Source organism: Delphinapterus leucas, chromosome 7, assembly GCF_059928025.1.
Source record: "Delphinapterus leucas isolate spDelLeu-1000000601 "Yukka" chromosome 7, BTC_Dleu_Yukka2, whole genome shotgun sequence".
In the NCBI taxonomy this organism is placed as follows: Eukaryota; Metazoa; Chordata; class Mammalia; order Artiodactyla; family Monodontidae; genus Delphinapterus; species Delphinapterus leucas.
The window spans coordinates 50,324,370-50,340,734 of NC_143135.1; the positions used below are offsets into that span (position 1 = coordinate 50,324,370).

At 56.8% G+C, this 16,365-nt stretch overlaps 1 protein-coding gene across 4 annotated transcripts in view; it reads right to left on the reverse strand.

Annotated features, from left to right (window-relative positions):
• ARAP1 (ArfGAP with RhoGAP domain, ankyrin repeat and PH domain 1) overlaps positions 1 to 8,962 on the reverse strand; it is a 57,246-nt gene extending 48,284 nt beyond the window's left edge. The window contains exon 1 of one of the 4 annotated variants that reach the window (XR_016393829.1): positions 8,649 to 8,953. Coding sequence is in view for 2 of the 4 variants with exons in the window: in XM_089915275.1 (XP_089771401.1) it covers positions 8,649 to 8,779 (131 nt within the window). In the remaining 2 variants the exon portion in view is untranslated. Of the gene's footprint in view, positions 1 to 8,648 lie in introns of all 4 variants that reach the window. The other 3 variants (XR_016393830.1, XM_089915275.1, XM_089915276.1) reach the window with 3 other exon arrangements.
• Positions 8,963 to 16,365: the final 7,403 nt, after the last annotated feature.

Sequence of the window (16,365 nt, forward strand, 5' to 3'; positions counted from 1 at the left end):
GTCAGCACATGCCCCAAGCCCCAGCCAGGCTCAGCTGGCCCACCACTCCCTCCATTTCACTTTTTGCACCAGGCACCAGCTTGACACGTGGAAGCCCCCAAAACTGTCTGTTGTCAATGAGTAAATAAACCACATCCTCCCACCTTCAGGTGCTGATTCCAGGCTGCCTCCTCCAGAAAGTCCTCCCTGACTGCCCCCTTGGGCCCCTAAGCCTCAGAGGCTGAGTCAGGCAGCTCAGTGCTGCTCCTGCTCTGTTCCTGGTTGTCCCATTTGTGGGGGGTCCATCTCCACCCAACCCCCAACCTGGCCTGGGGTATCCTGAGAGCCTGTACCCCTGTACCCCTTCTTGTCTCCCCAACCCTCACAGTAGAGCCCAGGACCTGGCTGTGCTCACAAGGGCACTCAGTCCAGGGGTAAGTAAGGGTTGTCTGGAATCTCCCTAATCCTTGCCAACCAGTCCTTCTGCAGGTATGGCCTGAGTCCCTCTTGCTGGAGCCAAAACTTTCATCCTTCTGTCCTTTAACTACCTCGTTTCCAACACCCAATGGCAGAGTTTAAATCTCATCGCCCTTTCTCTGTCCCAGCACAGCATCTCTCTCGCGCCATCCCTGCCCGCTACTGACTAGGGACACCAGTACTGCCAGTCCAGCAGAAAGGCAGCCCTGAGCTTTAGCTAAGGACAAGCACACTCCCACTTCCTTGGTTTCCTAAATATCCACTGCATGCCCAGCCTCCACCAGATTCCCACCTTCACCTGAATTATCCCCGGTACAGTCCCAAGGTCTGGGATTTTTACCCCATTTCATGGAGGCTGTGTGAAATGGAAACTTGCCCAGGTCACTTGCTAGAGCCAACAGGGCCTTCAGAGGATGTGACTGTCTGGCAGAGGCAGTGAGGCTTCCAGAGGGCACTCCTGAGCTGGGCCTTGGAGCATAAGTAGGAGGTTGCACTTCTAGGCAAAGGGAACTGAGTGTGCAGGACCCGGGGACGGAAAAGGAGCTGGCAGATCCAGAGATGGGGAGAGTTCAGTGGGGCAGGAACAGGAGATGTAAAAGGACAGTAGTGACACCCAGAGAGGTTTAGGGATCTGCCCTTGGTCGCCCATGTGGGTGTAAGCCTCCTTTGCATTCTGATTTGAATGAATGAGTCAGGCCTGGATCCGGTAGCCCTGACAGTCCCAACTCCTTCCCCACTCAGCTCTGGAGTCCCCTCAGCGAGGACCCTTCCCCAACTGCATCTTCAAAGCCCCCTGTCTGCACAGAGCTGTGCTCTGGATTCAAGGGAAGGCCCAACGGTGTGGGGGGGAGCGGAAGGGGAGGAAGGTAGGCCTAGAGCTTCAGACCTGCGGCCTGTGCTCGTCCACCCCCCAACACCCCCCGCCCCCGCCTCACAGCACTCCACCCCATCCTAGGCAGGCTGGGCAGGGACCCCAGCGCCCAGAACTCAGGAGAGCCCTCAGAGCTCTCCACACAGGAATTAAAAGCACTACATATCCAGCTAGGCCTGGGTCTACTATGCACACCCCACGCATACCACAAATGCACACCTCACACAGCCTCCAGGTTCACACACCGCCCATCCCGCCTAGCAGCCACACGCACAGCCTTCAGTCCCCATACTCACTACCAACAACCGGACTGTGTACAACTGCCCAGAGCCCGATGCTGCCCACGCCCCTTGACCCCAGTCCCCCCAGCCCAATCACCAGGTCATACCTGGGGGCAGGGCCACCCTCGTTTGCTGCCCTCCTGGCTGTTCTCAGGGCTCTGTTAACACAGGCAAGAGGACTTAGAGACACTTCCCTCAGATATGAGGAACTAGGTGGGGGTTGGGTGCCTGGCCCAGAGGGCACAGAAGTGGCCCCCGCCCCTCCGCAGAAGCCAACTCCCTCCAGCTCTGCCAGGCAAGGCAGCAGGTGCGGCCCTCAGGCAGGCAGCTGACTATAACCCCCGGACCCAGAAGCCTATTTTCTGTCTCTCTGGGACTGGTGGCCACGGCATATGGGTGCCAAGGAGGCACACTGGCGTCTCCTGCCCTAACCCCAGCCCCGGACCTCCGCCCCGTCACTTGCCCAGGCACCAGATTTCTGCCCCATCCCATCTGTGATGTGGCCTGACAGGAGTGGTGAGGGCTGACAAGGAACAGCCCTCAGGGCAGAGGAATGACTGAGTCCAGGCCCCAGGGCTTGCCTCAGCCATCTGGTGGGGAACTGGGGGCCACTGGCTCCAGGCCAGACCCCCATCCCCCCAGGACGCCAGGCAAGACCAGGTTCCAGTGCTGGCTCCATCACTTCTTGCCTGAAGCCCTGGGCAAGTCATGTCACACTCTGAGCCTCAGTTTCCCCCTCCACAGAACAGAGCTGTCACCCAGATGACCATGACACATGACCATGTGTGTACTAGAAGCCACACTCATTCGGCATCTGCTCACTTCTCTGCTGCTAAGATAGACACTTCCTGTTCCGAGCCCCGAGGCTTTGGCCGGGCCCGTCCAGAGGAGCCCTTGGTGCTGGCCCTGTAGCCAGGCTCTAGTCTGGATGCCTTCAGCACCCTGAAATTCTCAGTTCCCCAGATACCAGTGACCCCCACACCCTGCCTATAGCCACATTCCCCAGCAGGGCTCCAGGGTGGATACACCATGGCCTCCTGGACCTCCTCCTGGGGGGCCCCAGGCACTGCATATGCCCCGCCCCACAGTGAACTCACCCACTCGCCTCTCCTGGGGAAAGCGGGGCTGCCTCCACCCTAGGTGGGACCATTGAGCAAATTAGAAAAAAATGCCTCTTGCTTCAGGAGCCCCACAGCAGGGCATGCAGCTCAGCAAAGAGGACAGGCTGAGTTTCAGTCCTCCTCTCCCAGCTCTCCCTGCACCCAGCCAGGTACCCTTGGGCAGTGCGCAACACGCACATCCACACCCAGTGGACTAGATGAGAGGTAGGATATTTTAACAACCTCCTTAGGGCAGCCCCCTCAGCATCGCCCTAATAAAATGTACCGCTAGTTTTATTAATGATCAATGGACATTTAAGACTAAAGGACAGTAGACAGCCCTGACCTAAATTTCAGGCCTACCTCTAACTCCCACCCCAAATCTTGAAAGACTAATCACTTTCTACAACCTCCTCGTCTGTACTGTTTAAAGCTTTTACAGTCGCATATCACTTTCATAATTACAATGATAAAAGCATTTTAAGTCTATCAGAAATGAGTTTGTCCCAGTTTCTTCCCCAAAACCATCATTATAAAGTAGCTTTGTGATTTTCAATATAACATGCACAGAATACCAAGAGAACTATCGTAAATGAAACTGATTTCCTGGGCCATCTGGACTGGAGGATGAGAAACTGAGCCCCAAAGCTCAACCTCTCCCTCACTGTCTTATCTTCCCGAAGGTCTAAGACACAGTTGATCAAATGACATCCCCGCCTCCCCACCAACCACAGATCCGGAGGCCAGACTGAAGGCCACAGACTTTCAAATGAGAAATGGACTGAGGGTCACTATGAACATGAGACGCCAGGGTACCTGTGGTTTGTCCTCTAAACAGCATCTGACTCCACCCTAGCCCTGCCCCTCACCCACGTTCCCCCAAACCTCACCGGGGGCCCCCCTCATGCCCAAGCCCCTCTCCACCCTGGAGAGGATGAAGTGTGAGTGTCTGAAGTACCTCAACTCACAATAAATGAAGCTGATAGTTAAAAGGTTTGGTTTTCAGGCCCCGTCAAAAAGTCTGTGACGGATAAACAACAAGGTCCTACTGCATAGCACAAGGAACCGTAGTCAATATCCTGTGATAAACCATGACGGAGGGACTTCCCTGGGGGCGCAGTGGTTAAGAATCCGCCTGCCAATGCAGGGCACACGGGTTCAAGCCCTGGTCTGGGAAGATCCCACGTGCCGTGGAGCAACTAAGCCCGTACGCCACAGCTACTGAGCCTGCGCTCTAGAGCCTGTGAGCCACAACTACTGAGCCCGTGCGCCACACTACTGAAACCCACGTGCCTAGAGCCTGTGCTCCACAAGAGAAGCCACTGCAATGAAGACTAGCCCCCGCTCGCCGCAACTAGAGAAAGCCCGCGTGCAGCAACGAAGACCCAACACAGCCATAAATAAATAAATAAGCATTTCTAAAAAATAAATAAAATGGTTACAATGGTCAATTTTATTAAAAAAAAATATGAAAAAGAATCTATATGCATAACTGAATCACTTTGCTGTACAGCAGAAATTAACACAACATTGTAAATCAACTATAATTCAATTAAAAAAAAAAAAAGTCCAAGACACACTGAACTCCTTGGCCCTACCAGTTCCCCCACCTCCAGACAGATCACTCTGGACCACGCCCTCGCCTTCCTCTAACTGCCTCCTTATCACCTCGCTTTTGACTCATCCCTCCTCTCCATCCCCACTGCCCCTCCCCAGCCCGTCTGACCCCTGGGCCCTCCTCCCTGCCCTTCCAGTCCCCACACCTTCAACCAGAGCACCCTCTACCTGCTCCTCTAACCATCCCCCCCCCCACAAGACAGAGCTCCTCCAAACCTGAACCCCCCAGCCCAGACCCACATCCACCTGCCCTACGCCCCCAACCCTTCACTCTTCAGGTCCCAGCTCAGGCCCTTCTCACCTGGAAGGGGGGCCCAGCCAGCCGCACAGCACCTGTGGAGACCTGGTGCCCTCTCACCAGGAGAGCACGGCCTCTGGCCTGGCCCCCCGGCCCCTCAGTCACAGACACGCCCTCCTGGGCTGGGGACTCCCCAGGCAGGGCAGGGAGCACCTCTCCCACCAAAGGTGCTGGGTGAGGGGGAGGCCTGAGGTACCACAGGGTGACTCCAGGACGATCCTCCTCTGTCACAACTGCCCCCCGTGCGGGAGCTGGCAGCGGAGCGGGGGAGCTCTTAACGCTGCAAATGAGGCAGAAACAGGAGGAAACAGGGCTAACCACAGGGAGGATGGGAGTGCACAGGGCACACGACGGACTCCCTGGCAGCAGGAGTGGACAGAACCAGAGTCACGTCAGTCAGAGCCTCACTACACACCAGAGGGGTTGAGGACAGCCCTGGCCTGATGGGGGAGGGGAAGGGAAGGCTGCTTGACTCCATCCTCTCTGAGGCAACTGGGCACCTGATGTGCCTGCCCACCCAGAAGGAGAGACTGGGGCTCCTCTGCACCCAGAAGTAGCAGCCCAGGAGAACAGGGACCTGACACTGCCCTCTCCCTAGGCGGCCCCTGCAATGGAAAGCCAGTGATCAGCAGGCCCCTTGCTGCTGGCACCTGAAAAGAGGAAGCTCCTGTGTTGGTTGGGTGGAGGTGACCAGATGGGCGGGGCAGGGGCTGGAAAGGAAAAGAGGGAGAGAGGGAGACGGGGGACCAGCCCCACAGGCTCTGGCCTCCAGTTTGATGTGGGACCTCAGCCTCCCCGACTCTATAACCAGACAACAGAAAGGAAAGACTCTCACCCACAGGGAACATTCTAACCTACTTATCTGACCCTGCCATCCCTGCTTAGAAAGACAAAAGGCCATAGTTATGGAGTGCTTCCCATCTACCAGGCGCTGTGCCAAACCTGCTACATGGATTGTTTCATATAATCCTCATGACAATTTGGAAAGTGGATGGTTTAAACCTGACTTTACAGATGAGGAAGAAACTGAGCCTCAGAGAGGTTCAGTAAGTTGCCCAAGATCACACAGGAGCCCCTCCTTCCACTCCATCTCCCCAGAGGGGAGAGTGTGGAGACCAGGAGCAGGGAAGTCAGGCAGGAGAGGGGAGGGAGGATGAGTGTGGGCTGAGAAGGGCCTTGAAGACCACACTAAGACACTCAGCCTCACTGTCCAGACAAGAGGAAGCCATGAAGGGCAGCAGGGTGCGTGGGGTGGCAGGGAGGCACGCAGACAGGGGTCCTACTGCTGTGAGACTTAAGAATTCACATAACTTCTCTGAGTCTCAGTTTCATCATCTGTATAATGGGCTTGTGGGGAATAAATGTATGCCTTCAAAACAGATCCCAGGGACTTCCCTCGTTGCGCAGTGGGTAAGAATCCGCCTGCCAATGCAGAAGGCAGGGGTTTGATCCCTGGTCCGGGAAGATCCCACATGCCGCGAAGCAACTAAGCCCGTGCACCAGAACTACTGAGCCTGCGCTCTAAAGCCTGCGTGCCACAACTACTGAGTCTGCGTGCCACAATTACTGAAGCCTGTGCACCTATAGCCCATGCTCCGCAACGAGAAGCCACTGCAATGAGAAGTCGGTGCACCACGACGAAGAGTAGCCCCCACTCGCCGCAACTAGAGAAAGCCCTCGTGCAGCAACGAAGATTCAACGCAGCCAAAAATAAATAAATAAGTAAATTTAAGAAAACAAAAAACAAAAACAGATCCCAACCTACCAGTTCTCACCCTCCAGTGACTTCCAACCTCCCTCAGAGTAAAGCCAAAGCCAGGACAAGGCCCGCCAGTCCTGCATGGTCTGTGCCTGCCTCGCTGTTATTCCAACCGACTCTGAGTGCTCCTGCCTCAGGGCTGGGCCCCGAGCTCCCTCTGCCTGAAATGCTCTTCCAGACACCTGCATGACTCACTCCCATACTTTTTCCAGCGTCCTCTCAAATGCACGGCACGGCCTTCCTTCCTGACCACTCTGCCTAAAGAGGTGGCCCCCATCAGTCCCTCTCTCCTGACCCCATGACATTTTTCGACACCCCCCTTATTTCTAGCGGACACTGTATTATATGTTTATTTGTTCATTGTCAATCTCCTCAACCAGAGTATGGGGCACTGTCTCATTCATGGCTCTATCCCCAGTGGTAGAAGTGTCTGGCCACTGGGGGCATGGGTGAAAGGACGTCTACGGAGGCATGGCTCGCCCTGGTCAGGAGCTTGAGACAGGGCCCGTGACACGGGTAGGGTGAGGGACAATTGGGTGAGGTAGGTGCCAAGGTTCAAGGTTCACGTCCAGAGGTCTAGGAGCGAAAGCTTCAACTCTGAGACTCCTGGCACCCTCCGTGGCTGGGCCTGCCCCTTCTCTCCACCTCTGTGGCTGCCCCTGCCACTTCCTGCTGTGCTGGCCCGATAAACACTGCTGGGGGAGCCCTCACCCACACAGGGCAAGTCCTGTTCCCCAGAGCAGGTGAGAACCACCCCAGACTTCCAGAAATCTCTGAGACCAATCCCCCCCTCCCTGGCCTGCCTAACCCTCCCACGGCTCCCCATTACCCAGCGGGGCTCAAAGGGCCTCCACCCTCTGGGTCTGGCCACTTACTCCCCCTTTCCAGGTTCATTCCCTCCACCCTCACCGCTGGACACTTGACCTCCAGGACTTTGCTCATCAGGCTCCCTCCGCCTGGAACATCTTTCTCTACCTTGCCCTTCACGTTCAAGTGTCACCTGCTCTAGGCAGCAGTTTCTGGCTCCCACGGTCACAGCCTGGGTCACACTGGTATGCCACTATCTGTCGCTGTGTCACACACACACACATTCTTTCTCGCCCCAGCCTTGGCTGGGTGCTCCCTGAAGGCAGGACTGGGGTCTGATTTCCCTGCATCCCCAGCTACCAGCCCAGGGTTGGCAGACAGTGAATATCTACTGCTTGAATGAAATCTCCCAATTTTACACGTGAAAAGCAAGGAGCCCAAGCAAGTGATGACTTGTCCAAGGTCACACTGCAATCAGTGGCCAGAGCGTGGCTAGAACCTAGCCTCTAGCCCCCCAGGACCAGGTGCCTCCCATTCTGCTCGTGCCCACCAGTTAGAGCTCCAGCCTCCTGCCTGCCAGACCCCAGCCCCGCCTTCTCCTAGCTCCCCACATGCCCAAGCACCTGCTCCTTAGGCATTTTGGAACATCCTAATCCAATCCCCCCGCTTCCAGAAGGGGAAAGTGGGCCCCAGAAAGGGATAAGAACCCAACCAGGGCCACACGAGTCAGTACAGGACCCAGGCCCCCCAGCCTGAGCACCCCATCCCCTTCCTCTAGCTTATTCCTTGGAAGAACTAAGAGGGGGAGGTCCCCTCAGGTGACCTCAGAGACACTGGAGTAACCCTCCATCTCCAAGTGGCTAGGCCAGCCCTGCATTGAGAAAGGTGGGTTTTCAGGTCACAGGCAGTAAAGGAAGAGGAGTGTTTTGTCACGTCCTGGAACAGAACCACTAGAACCATTAGATACTCCCTGGATCTTTGGCCTCCCTAGACTTAGCTATCCATCTTTAGAGCTAAGAAGGAGACAGCAAGAGGAACAGCCGCAGTCTGAGGGAAAAGGTAGGACTTTAGCTGAGGCTCTGGCACCCCTTTCCCAAGCAAGAGAGACTCCACCCCAAAGCTGTCCTGCTGTCATCTGGCAAAGCTCAGGGAGGCCCTTTCTCCCCATCAGGCCAGGGCCTCTGGAAACACATTTTAGCTGCAGAACTACACCGCGGCCCGCTTGGGTGAAGGTCCCCACTGAAGTGGGTAAAAGCTTCACCCAGCTCACACATCAAGGGGTGCCGAGCCAGGTACCTCCTACCCCAACCCACTGGGACATGGAATGCTGATCGCACCCAAACAAAGGAAAAAGCACAGGTCCTCCAAGGAGGTTTCTGGGCCTGAGAGCACACACATGCACACACAGGAACACGCACGGCGCCCCCCCCAGAGGTATGTGAAGCAGAAAGGAACTCACCCAGCCAGGAAGTCTTCCAAGAGGAGGGCACCTCCCTTGTGGGGAGGGAACAGCCCTCTTCCCCATGAGGCAGCTCCCGCTCCCATGCCCAGGGCCCTTTGAGGGCAACTGCTGTGCCCACAGGCCCACATGGGCACCGGAAGGACCTGGAGAGGCACTGTGAATTACTAGAATGCCCTCAGCCAAGGTCCAGTCTCCCTGCCCCCTGAGGAGGGTCAGGGCCTCCCCTGGGGCTCCCGGGCCCAGGTCTCTGTCCACCACCCCTCAGAGTCCTTGAGCCTGGCTTTGACACTCCAAAGCTGGACCTGGGCCTGCTGAGCCACATTCCATGCCAGCCCTGAGAGGAACTGGTTCGCCCGGCAGTACAGCCCAGGCTTTGCTCTGTGACCCAGTCAGCCACCAGCCCTCCCTGGGCCTCCTCTCAATCCCATCCTGGCATCCAGGACAGCGCCACCCCCAACGAATGAAGAGGAGGCCTGGCCCCTGTCTGTCTCCTCCCCACCCCCATTAAGCTGGCTATCTCTTCTGCTACCACCTAGTCCATTCCAGAACCTGGTTCTCAGATTTCCTGAAAGGTGTGTGTCAACGGGGTGTCTGCTGGGAGTGGTGGGTGCAAAGGGCATGAAGAGCCTCCCCCCCCAGCACCACCACCAAGCAGCCCCAAGAAACTCTCCAGGCCTTGTCTGTCTGGCACCAGCTGGCCAAAGGTGTGGCACAGGGCTCACAGCCTTAACTCAGGATCCACGCAGCCCAACTGAAAGCTTTGCAAGTTCTTGGCACCTCGAATTTCGGAAATTTGGAAGCTGGGGATCTTTGGCACATAAAACCCTAGAATCCTTGATCCCCAATGCCCACAGTCTCAAGACTCAGAATCCTAAAATCCCAGCTGCCCAATGTGGAGAGAGGGAGTGTCGGAGTGGAGAGGGATGGAGAAGCCCTTCCCCGGCCCCCCCTTACCTGCGTTGTTTGGTTTCTGTCCTGACCTGTCCACACCTGGGGGCTGGGGGCTTGGGATGCCCCAGGTGCTGCTGCTTCCTGCTCCCTCCCTGAAGCTCCAGGGAAGCTGAGTCCATGACCAACCCAAGGCCTCTCACTGAACCAGAGACTGGGGACAGACCATGAGCTCCTGACTCCAGGCCTGATTATAGGCAGAGCCCTGGCCCCAGCATTATGGTGGGAAGGAGGGGAGGGAAGGAGAGAAGGGGATGCCCAGGGGCAGGGAAGGAAGGTGGCAGAGGAGACCCAGGCACCTGTGGGGGAGGGGAGCAACACGAAGCGGTAGCTTAGCCCTGCTACCGCTACCCTTGTCCTAGGGCCTGACCCACACCAGCACTGGCCTGGCCAGAAGGAGGGAGGGCGGGGCCAGGGTCCCCCAAAGGCCCTGGGAAGCTGAGATTCCAGGTGTGACCTCCAGTTCCCTGCCCTGGGAATGGGGACAGAGGAGTGGCTGTGAGAGGTCCCAATTGTCCTCACAGTCTTTTGCTCTCACAACAATGAAAACAATGAGGAGGAGGAAGATTTTGCCACATTTCTCCCTCCCAGTGGGGAGGGGGGATGCTCTCTGACCCCTGAATCTTCCTCTGGACCCCACTGGCCATGAGCATCACACTCTTGACCACAGCTGGGCTCTGCTTCTTGGCCTCTTAGCTCTGCAACCATGTTCCCCAGGTTTGTTCGTTCAGTCACCGACACCCAGCTGTACCAAACCCCAGGCACCTTGAGAGGAATCAGTTTCCTGGTTTGGCCAGAGAGAAAGACTTGGACACTGTGACAAGGCAAGGTGAGCAGTATCTGAAGGAAGCTCAGGGCTTCAGAGGCCCAGGAGGCCCTGACCAGGCAGGGAGGTAGAGTGCAGGCCTCAGAGCCCCCTCCCTTGGTGCCAGTCCCAGCTCTCCCTTTCCTCAGCTGAAAGACTCTAGGCAAGTCACTTAACTTCTACTGACCTCAGTTTCCTCAGCAGTAAAAAGGAGAACCACTGTACTCAACAAAGTCCACACTGGACAGGACAGGACAGGAAGAGTGGGCAGGAGCTGCTCATCCTAGGGCTGGGCCCCTGGGGGCTAAGACTTGACAGAAGCCAGTCCAGCCTGAGAGCAGGCATCCCATCCCCACAGCGCGTCACCAGTAATGTCACCTGCCCCGGCGGCCCTCCAGTCCCTGCCTGCCACCCCGACTGGGAGGTCCCAGAGAAGGACAGGGTTTGGATCTTGTCTGCCTGCAGTGTCTCCCAGTGCTCAGGGTTCTCACTGTGAAGCTAGAGAAATTCAGACTCCCAGCTCTTCTATATAATAAATGATCTGAGGAAAATTACTTAACTTCTCGAGGCCTCAGTTTCTTCACCTGTAAAATGGGAACAGGCCTACCCCATACGACTATTGTTGAGGATTAAATGAAATCAGTACATAAAATGTTTAGCACAGTGTCTGGCACATAGTAAGCTTCCAAAAAAACAGTCGCTACTGCTACTATTATTACTACTATTAAATAATAATTTTGTTATTGAATTGGTCACTTAACTCCACATCCCCTCCCAGCGACTCTGATTGTCTCAATGGTCTGGGACAGACGCCCTGTTTATGGGACAGAATCTTTTTTCCCTTCTGAACTATGTTCCAAAGGATGAGACAGAGAGAAATTCCACAGGAAGGTCATGTGGAAGACCAGCCATGCACTGCCCTCCCTCCCCGCCACCCCAGGCCATCCCTGAACCTGAGGTCACCTGCCTTCTGGGGCTGAGACTGTCCTCTCCAGAACCCTGATTGGAATCTACAGGTCTGTGGGCCTGACAGTGGTGGGGGGGGTGGAGGGGGGCTAGGTGAACAAGATGTCCTCTCTGATCAGGGCTGGGGATACTGGTGTTGAGTCCCTGAGCTCCACTGGGACTGTACTTGTAGGGGATCTCTGAGGGCCTCCCCACACCCTCCTGCTGTTCAGACCCTTGGTGCAGAGCCCCTTCCTGAAACATGAAGTGCCCCTCCATGCAGGGCTATGGAGGGGGAAGAGTCCAGCCTGACAGAGACCAGAGGAGGGGGTGACAGGGGCCGCCTAAAGGACTGGACTCTGCTCCTAAGGGAGGGCCGGGTCTGCATGGCTGGGGTCACACTCTGCTCGAGGCTGCCTTGGCCACCACCCAGGGGAAAGCCCCTAACTGAGTGGGACCCTGGACTGCGCTCAAGGAGTGACGTCAGGCTGGGGGAGGGGAAGTCAGGCCAAAGGAAGCAAACAAATGCCTGGGTCCTGATCCTGCCTCTACCACTTAATTTGCCATGATCTTGCACAAGTTACTTAACCTCTCTGTGCCTCAGTTTCCTTATCTGTAGAATGGTGCCTAACTTCTAGGCTTGTTGGGAGGATGCAACTGGTTAACATTCGTAATAGTGCCCACAAAGGTGCTGTGTGCATGTCTGCTGGCGTCATTCTCGCTGATATTATTACTCAGCTCTCTCCGAGGCTGTTTCTTCCCCTGTCTTACTGGAGGATGACCCTTGTCTCATGGAATGATGTAAAGTTAAATAAATTAACAAATGTGCAGTGTCAGGCACACCGTAGGTATTCAAACCAAGTAGAGGTCCCTCCCTTTCCCTTTCTTCTCCCCAAGAGGGCCCAGACTAGGAGTCGGGTCAGTCCTGACCCCCACTAGGGCTTGCTGTGTGATCCTGGTCTGAGCTCTGGTCCCTGGCCTCAGTCTCCTCATCTATGAGAAAAGGTTCTGGGCCAAGTGATCTCTGTACATGGCCATATCTGCTTCAGCCTCCCTCCCACCTCCATTCCCTCCTTTCCTTCTCCATTTCCAATTCATGTCCTACTGCACCCCCTCCTGCTGCAACAGAACCCTTGGGACCCTAAAGTGGGGTGGCGGGGACAGCTGGTGGGTAAGGGGTACCAGCCTTCAAGCAGTCCAGGGCCCATCTCAGGCCCCCAAGGGTTAAGATCCAGAGTGAAGGACGGGGGGCCAGGGTCAGTGCTGGACAGACGGGCCTGCAGCCCAGGCCCTGCAGCCCAGGTCCTGCCTCCCCTCCCCCCATCCTGGGAACAGAGGCCACTTGTTTGGGCATCAGCTGGCTGGCTTTGAGCTTGGCCAAAGGGAGAGTGGGGTGGGGAGGGGAGAGGGCCCCCAGAGAGTGGAGGGGACTCCCCTCTGTCCTAGGGCTTTGTACTAGTCTAGTCCCCAACTAGCCCCTAGGACTCTCAGAGGCCCCTTACCCCTCTGAAGTGACCCCTTCCCCCCAGGTTCTCCCTTTTCTTCATTCAAACACTCACTGCTGGGGGAAGGAATTAGTCTCAGGCCCAATTCTTGCTCCAGCAGTCTCTCTTTGGAGCATGGGGCCAGGGCTTATCACCCAACCCAGCAGATGGAGAACTGGAGAGGTTTGGGAACTTACAGTCACATAGTGTTTGGTGGCTGCACAGGGACCATCCCAGGTCCCAGTCATCCCCATGGTTCTGCAGTCCCCTTCCCCACAGAGCTCCAAGGAGACCCTTCCTAAGTGGTGCCCTACACAGCACTCACTGAAAGGCTAGGCAGGAGAAGGCCCGCCTCTTAAGACCCAAAGGACCTGGGAGGTTTGGAAGAGGAGAAAACTTCTGTAGGCTAGGGGGGAGGACAAGCAACCTGCACAAAGGGCTGAGATGTGATGTGTGGAAAGGCATGGCTGGAGTCCAAGAGATGGTGGGGGTGAGGCTGGGGCTGACTGGGGAGGCCTGAATGCCCCAACGAAGCCTGGGAGCAATCTGCCCACTTCCACCTCACAGTTGTCAGGGCTCTGCCTGGGACAACCCCCTCTTGCCCTATTCCAGTGAGCAAGCAGCAAATGGGAAGACAGGATTCCCCAAGCCAGGGTCTGGACAACCCTCAACCAGCCACGGGACCAGGGGATTGGTTCTCTCTACACTCTACCCCTGCTACCCATTCCAGCCACTTCCATCTCCTTGCCGTTCCTCAAACACACCATGCAAGTTCCTGCCTCTGCACAAGCTTTACCCTCCTCTGAGGGTCCTTATCCTTGTGAACTACCACTTAACTGCCAAGGCCCATTCCAACCATCTCCTCCTTCCTGAGCCTCCAAGAGTCCCAGTGCCTGATTCCATCCCAGTACCTGTCTGCACCTGTCTTCTGACTCCACAGGGCTCCTTCTACCCTGTAATGAGCTTGCTGGGAGGTCTCTCCCAGCCTGGACACTCTGCTCTCCGAGGACAGGTATCCTGGGTGCCTCTGTCTGGACCTTGCTCGGCAAACAGTCAAATCCTTCTCTGAGTATCTCCATATATCTGTCCAACCCTGCAGCCCTGGGGACTGGGGAAGGCTCCCCAGGACAGGAGCTTTGGGGGAGTGAGGGTGCATATGCCAGATACCGACCAGAGTTCCCCAGCACTAAAAACCAACCCCTGGAGATCTGGGACCAAACGCCCACCCCATGTCCTCAGGCTGCACTCGGAGTCTGCTCTCTCCAGTCCCAATAACCCCACTCCTGGCTTGACCCCATTCAGTGAACACACACCTTCTTTTTCCAGCAACTGGGCCAGGTAGGGGCTCTTGGGAAGCCATGCCCCCAATTACTGGTGGGGAATTGAGGCGCAGAGCCCGGAAGTAGTCTGCCCAAGATCAGTGGAGCCCCAGGTCCAGCGCATAAGGTCATACGAACTTGCAGACCGGTAAGGGTCTCCGCAGTCAACGAAGTGGGAGCCTTCATTTCACAGATGAGAAAATCAAGGTGCCCGAGGGCGAGTTGGCCCCGGAACGTCAGAGACTTCACGCCAAAGGGCTGAAGGCTGGAAGCCCCCTGTCCCGCCGGTTCGCCCTCCTCCCTACCGTCTCTAGCCCGACCGCGCATCCTCCAGAGGCGACCCCATCACCACCACCAGTCAGAACAGACGACGTGACCCAGAGAAACGCCCGCGGAAGTAGTCGCCGGGCGCAGAGTCGCCGCGCGGCCTCGGCGTTCCCTTCTGCGGAATGGGGAAACTCCTGGCCACACCCGGCCAAGGGGCAGCGTACGGGGAGGGCCCGGCAGCCGCACTGACCTGTTCTGAGCGAAGACTCCACGCGGGGACGCGGGGACGCGGGGACGCGGGGTCCCGGGGCCACCACTGACGCTGGTGCAGCCAACTCGCGGCCACAGGCCGGGCGCGCCCACCCTGCCGGGCGCTTCCGCCCGCCCCACGTGACGCCCCGGGGAGGGGAGGACCGGGAAGGGGGCAGGGACACGCCCCCTTTCCAGGGACCCGCCCCCTTCCCGGCCACGCCTAGTCAGGGTGTTCGAGTCCTCTGGCCTGGCCCGCCTTAAGGACAGGTTGATCTTTGCCTCTCTCCTGTCCCTCTCGCTGCTCACAGGTCCGTCTCCGTCTCCTGCGGCTCCGGTCTACCTCCACCACACCCGCCCTCTGAGTCTTCATCTCTTCCTGAGTCTCTCTGCCTCTTGCCGCCCCTCTCCCTGGGAGGGACAAGCCACAAACCGCCCCACCCACAGAGCGGAAAGGGGCAGTTGGAAGCTGGAAGACCAGTCCCTGACCTCCTCCTCCAGGAAGTCCTTACCCACTTCATTCTTCGAGAAAATCCTACTTCTCTCCCTGGGCCCACATCTCTCAGGAGCAGGGTGGTGGGGAAGATTCTAGTCAGAGGGCCCAAGGATTCCTTGGCTTTATAAAGGTGGCAGCCTGAGGTCCTGGCTGCCAGGCAACTTCCCTGGCCTAGAGAATGGGAGATTTCCACCCATCCTGCCAGCATACACACAGATGAGGGTCGAGGGTCTGGGGTTTGGCAGGCATTCCTAGGTCCTGTGTCCAGGGCTGAGATTGGGTGTCATTAATTTGAGTACCTACTACATGCCAAGCCCAGTGCTGGGCAACTTATTCCTTTCATCTCAATCTGCCTGAAGGTGAAAAATCATCACCCCAGGATATAGATTAGGAAATGAGGCTCCAAAGAAGTTCCAGGGCTTGCCCAAAGTTACAAAGCCAGTATTGGGTAAACTGGCCAAGTCCTGATGAGTTACAGAATGTCCTGCCTACCCCTACTGGACATTCACCCTGCCCCTCTAGGAAAAAGTAGACTCCAAGTGTCTTCCTGACAGGCAAAGTTAAGTCACTTACCGGGAGAGGGTAAGGCCAGAACTTGGGGAGAACTTCTGGCTCAAAATTCATATGGGGTACAAAAACACTGGAGAGGGGTGGAGCACGGGGCCCTCCTCCCGACCTGATAGCGGGGGTGACCCTCAGGCAGCAGAGGGCACCTGTGGGCTACAGAGAGAACAGGAGAGGCCCAGGCATCCCTCTAGACTTCAAAGCCTAGACATCAAAGCAGCCAGGTGGAACACAGGATCAGGGAACTGGCATCTGACCACTGGCAAGGGGTTGGAGGCCCCTCCCTTTCTGTTAACACAGGCCTGAGGTCTTCTAAATGATCTAGGGAGGGCTCAAGTCACAGGGCCTGGTCCCTCCACTGCACTGGAGTCTGATGACACTCACCTCAACCCCCAAACTCCCTGCAGAACATGCTGCCCCCGAGGACCTCTCCCCCTCCTTCTGTCACAACTGGAGAGTGTCAGACCCCGAGTCCATAGGTTGGACCCAGGCGGCCTTAGGCTGAAGGTCTTGCAATAGAAGCCCACTCTCTGACCCCTGACCTCTGGCCAGACCTGCTCCTTCTCTTAGAGCAGCAAAAGGCAGCCAAATAGCTTGCAGTGAATGGCCGAATGAACACACAACAAGGACAGGTGGA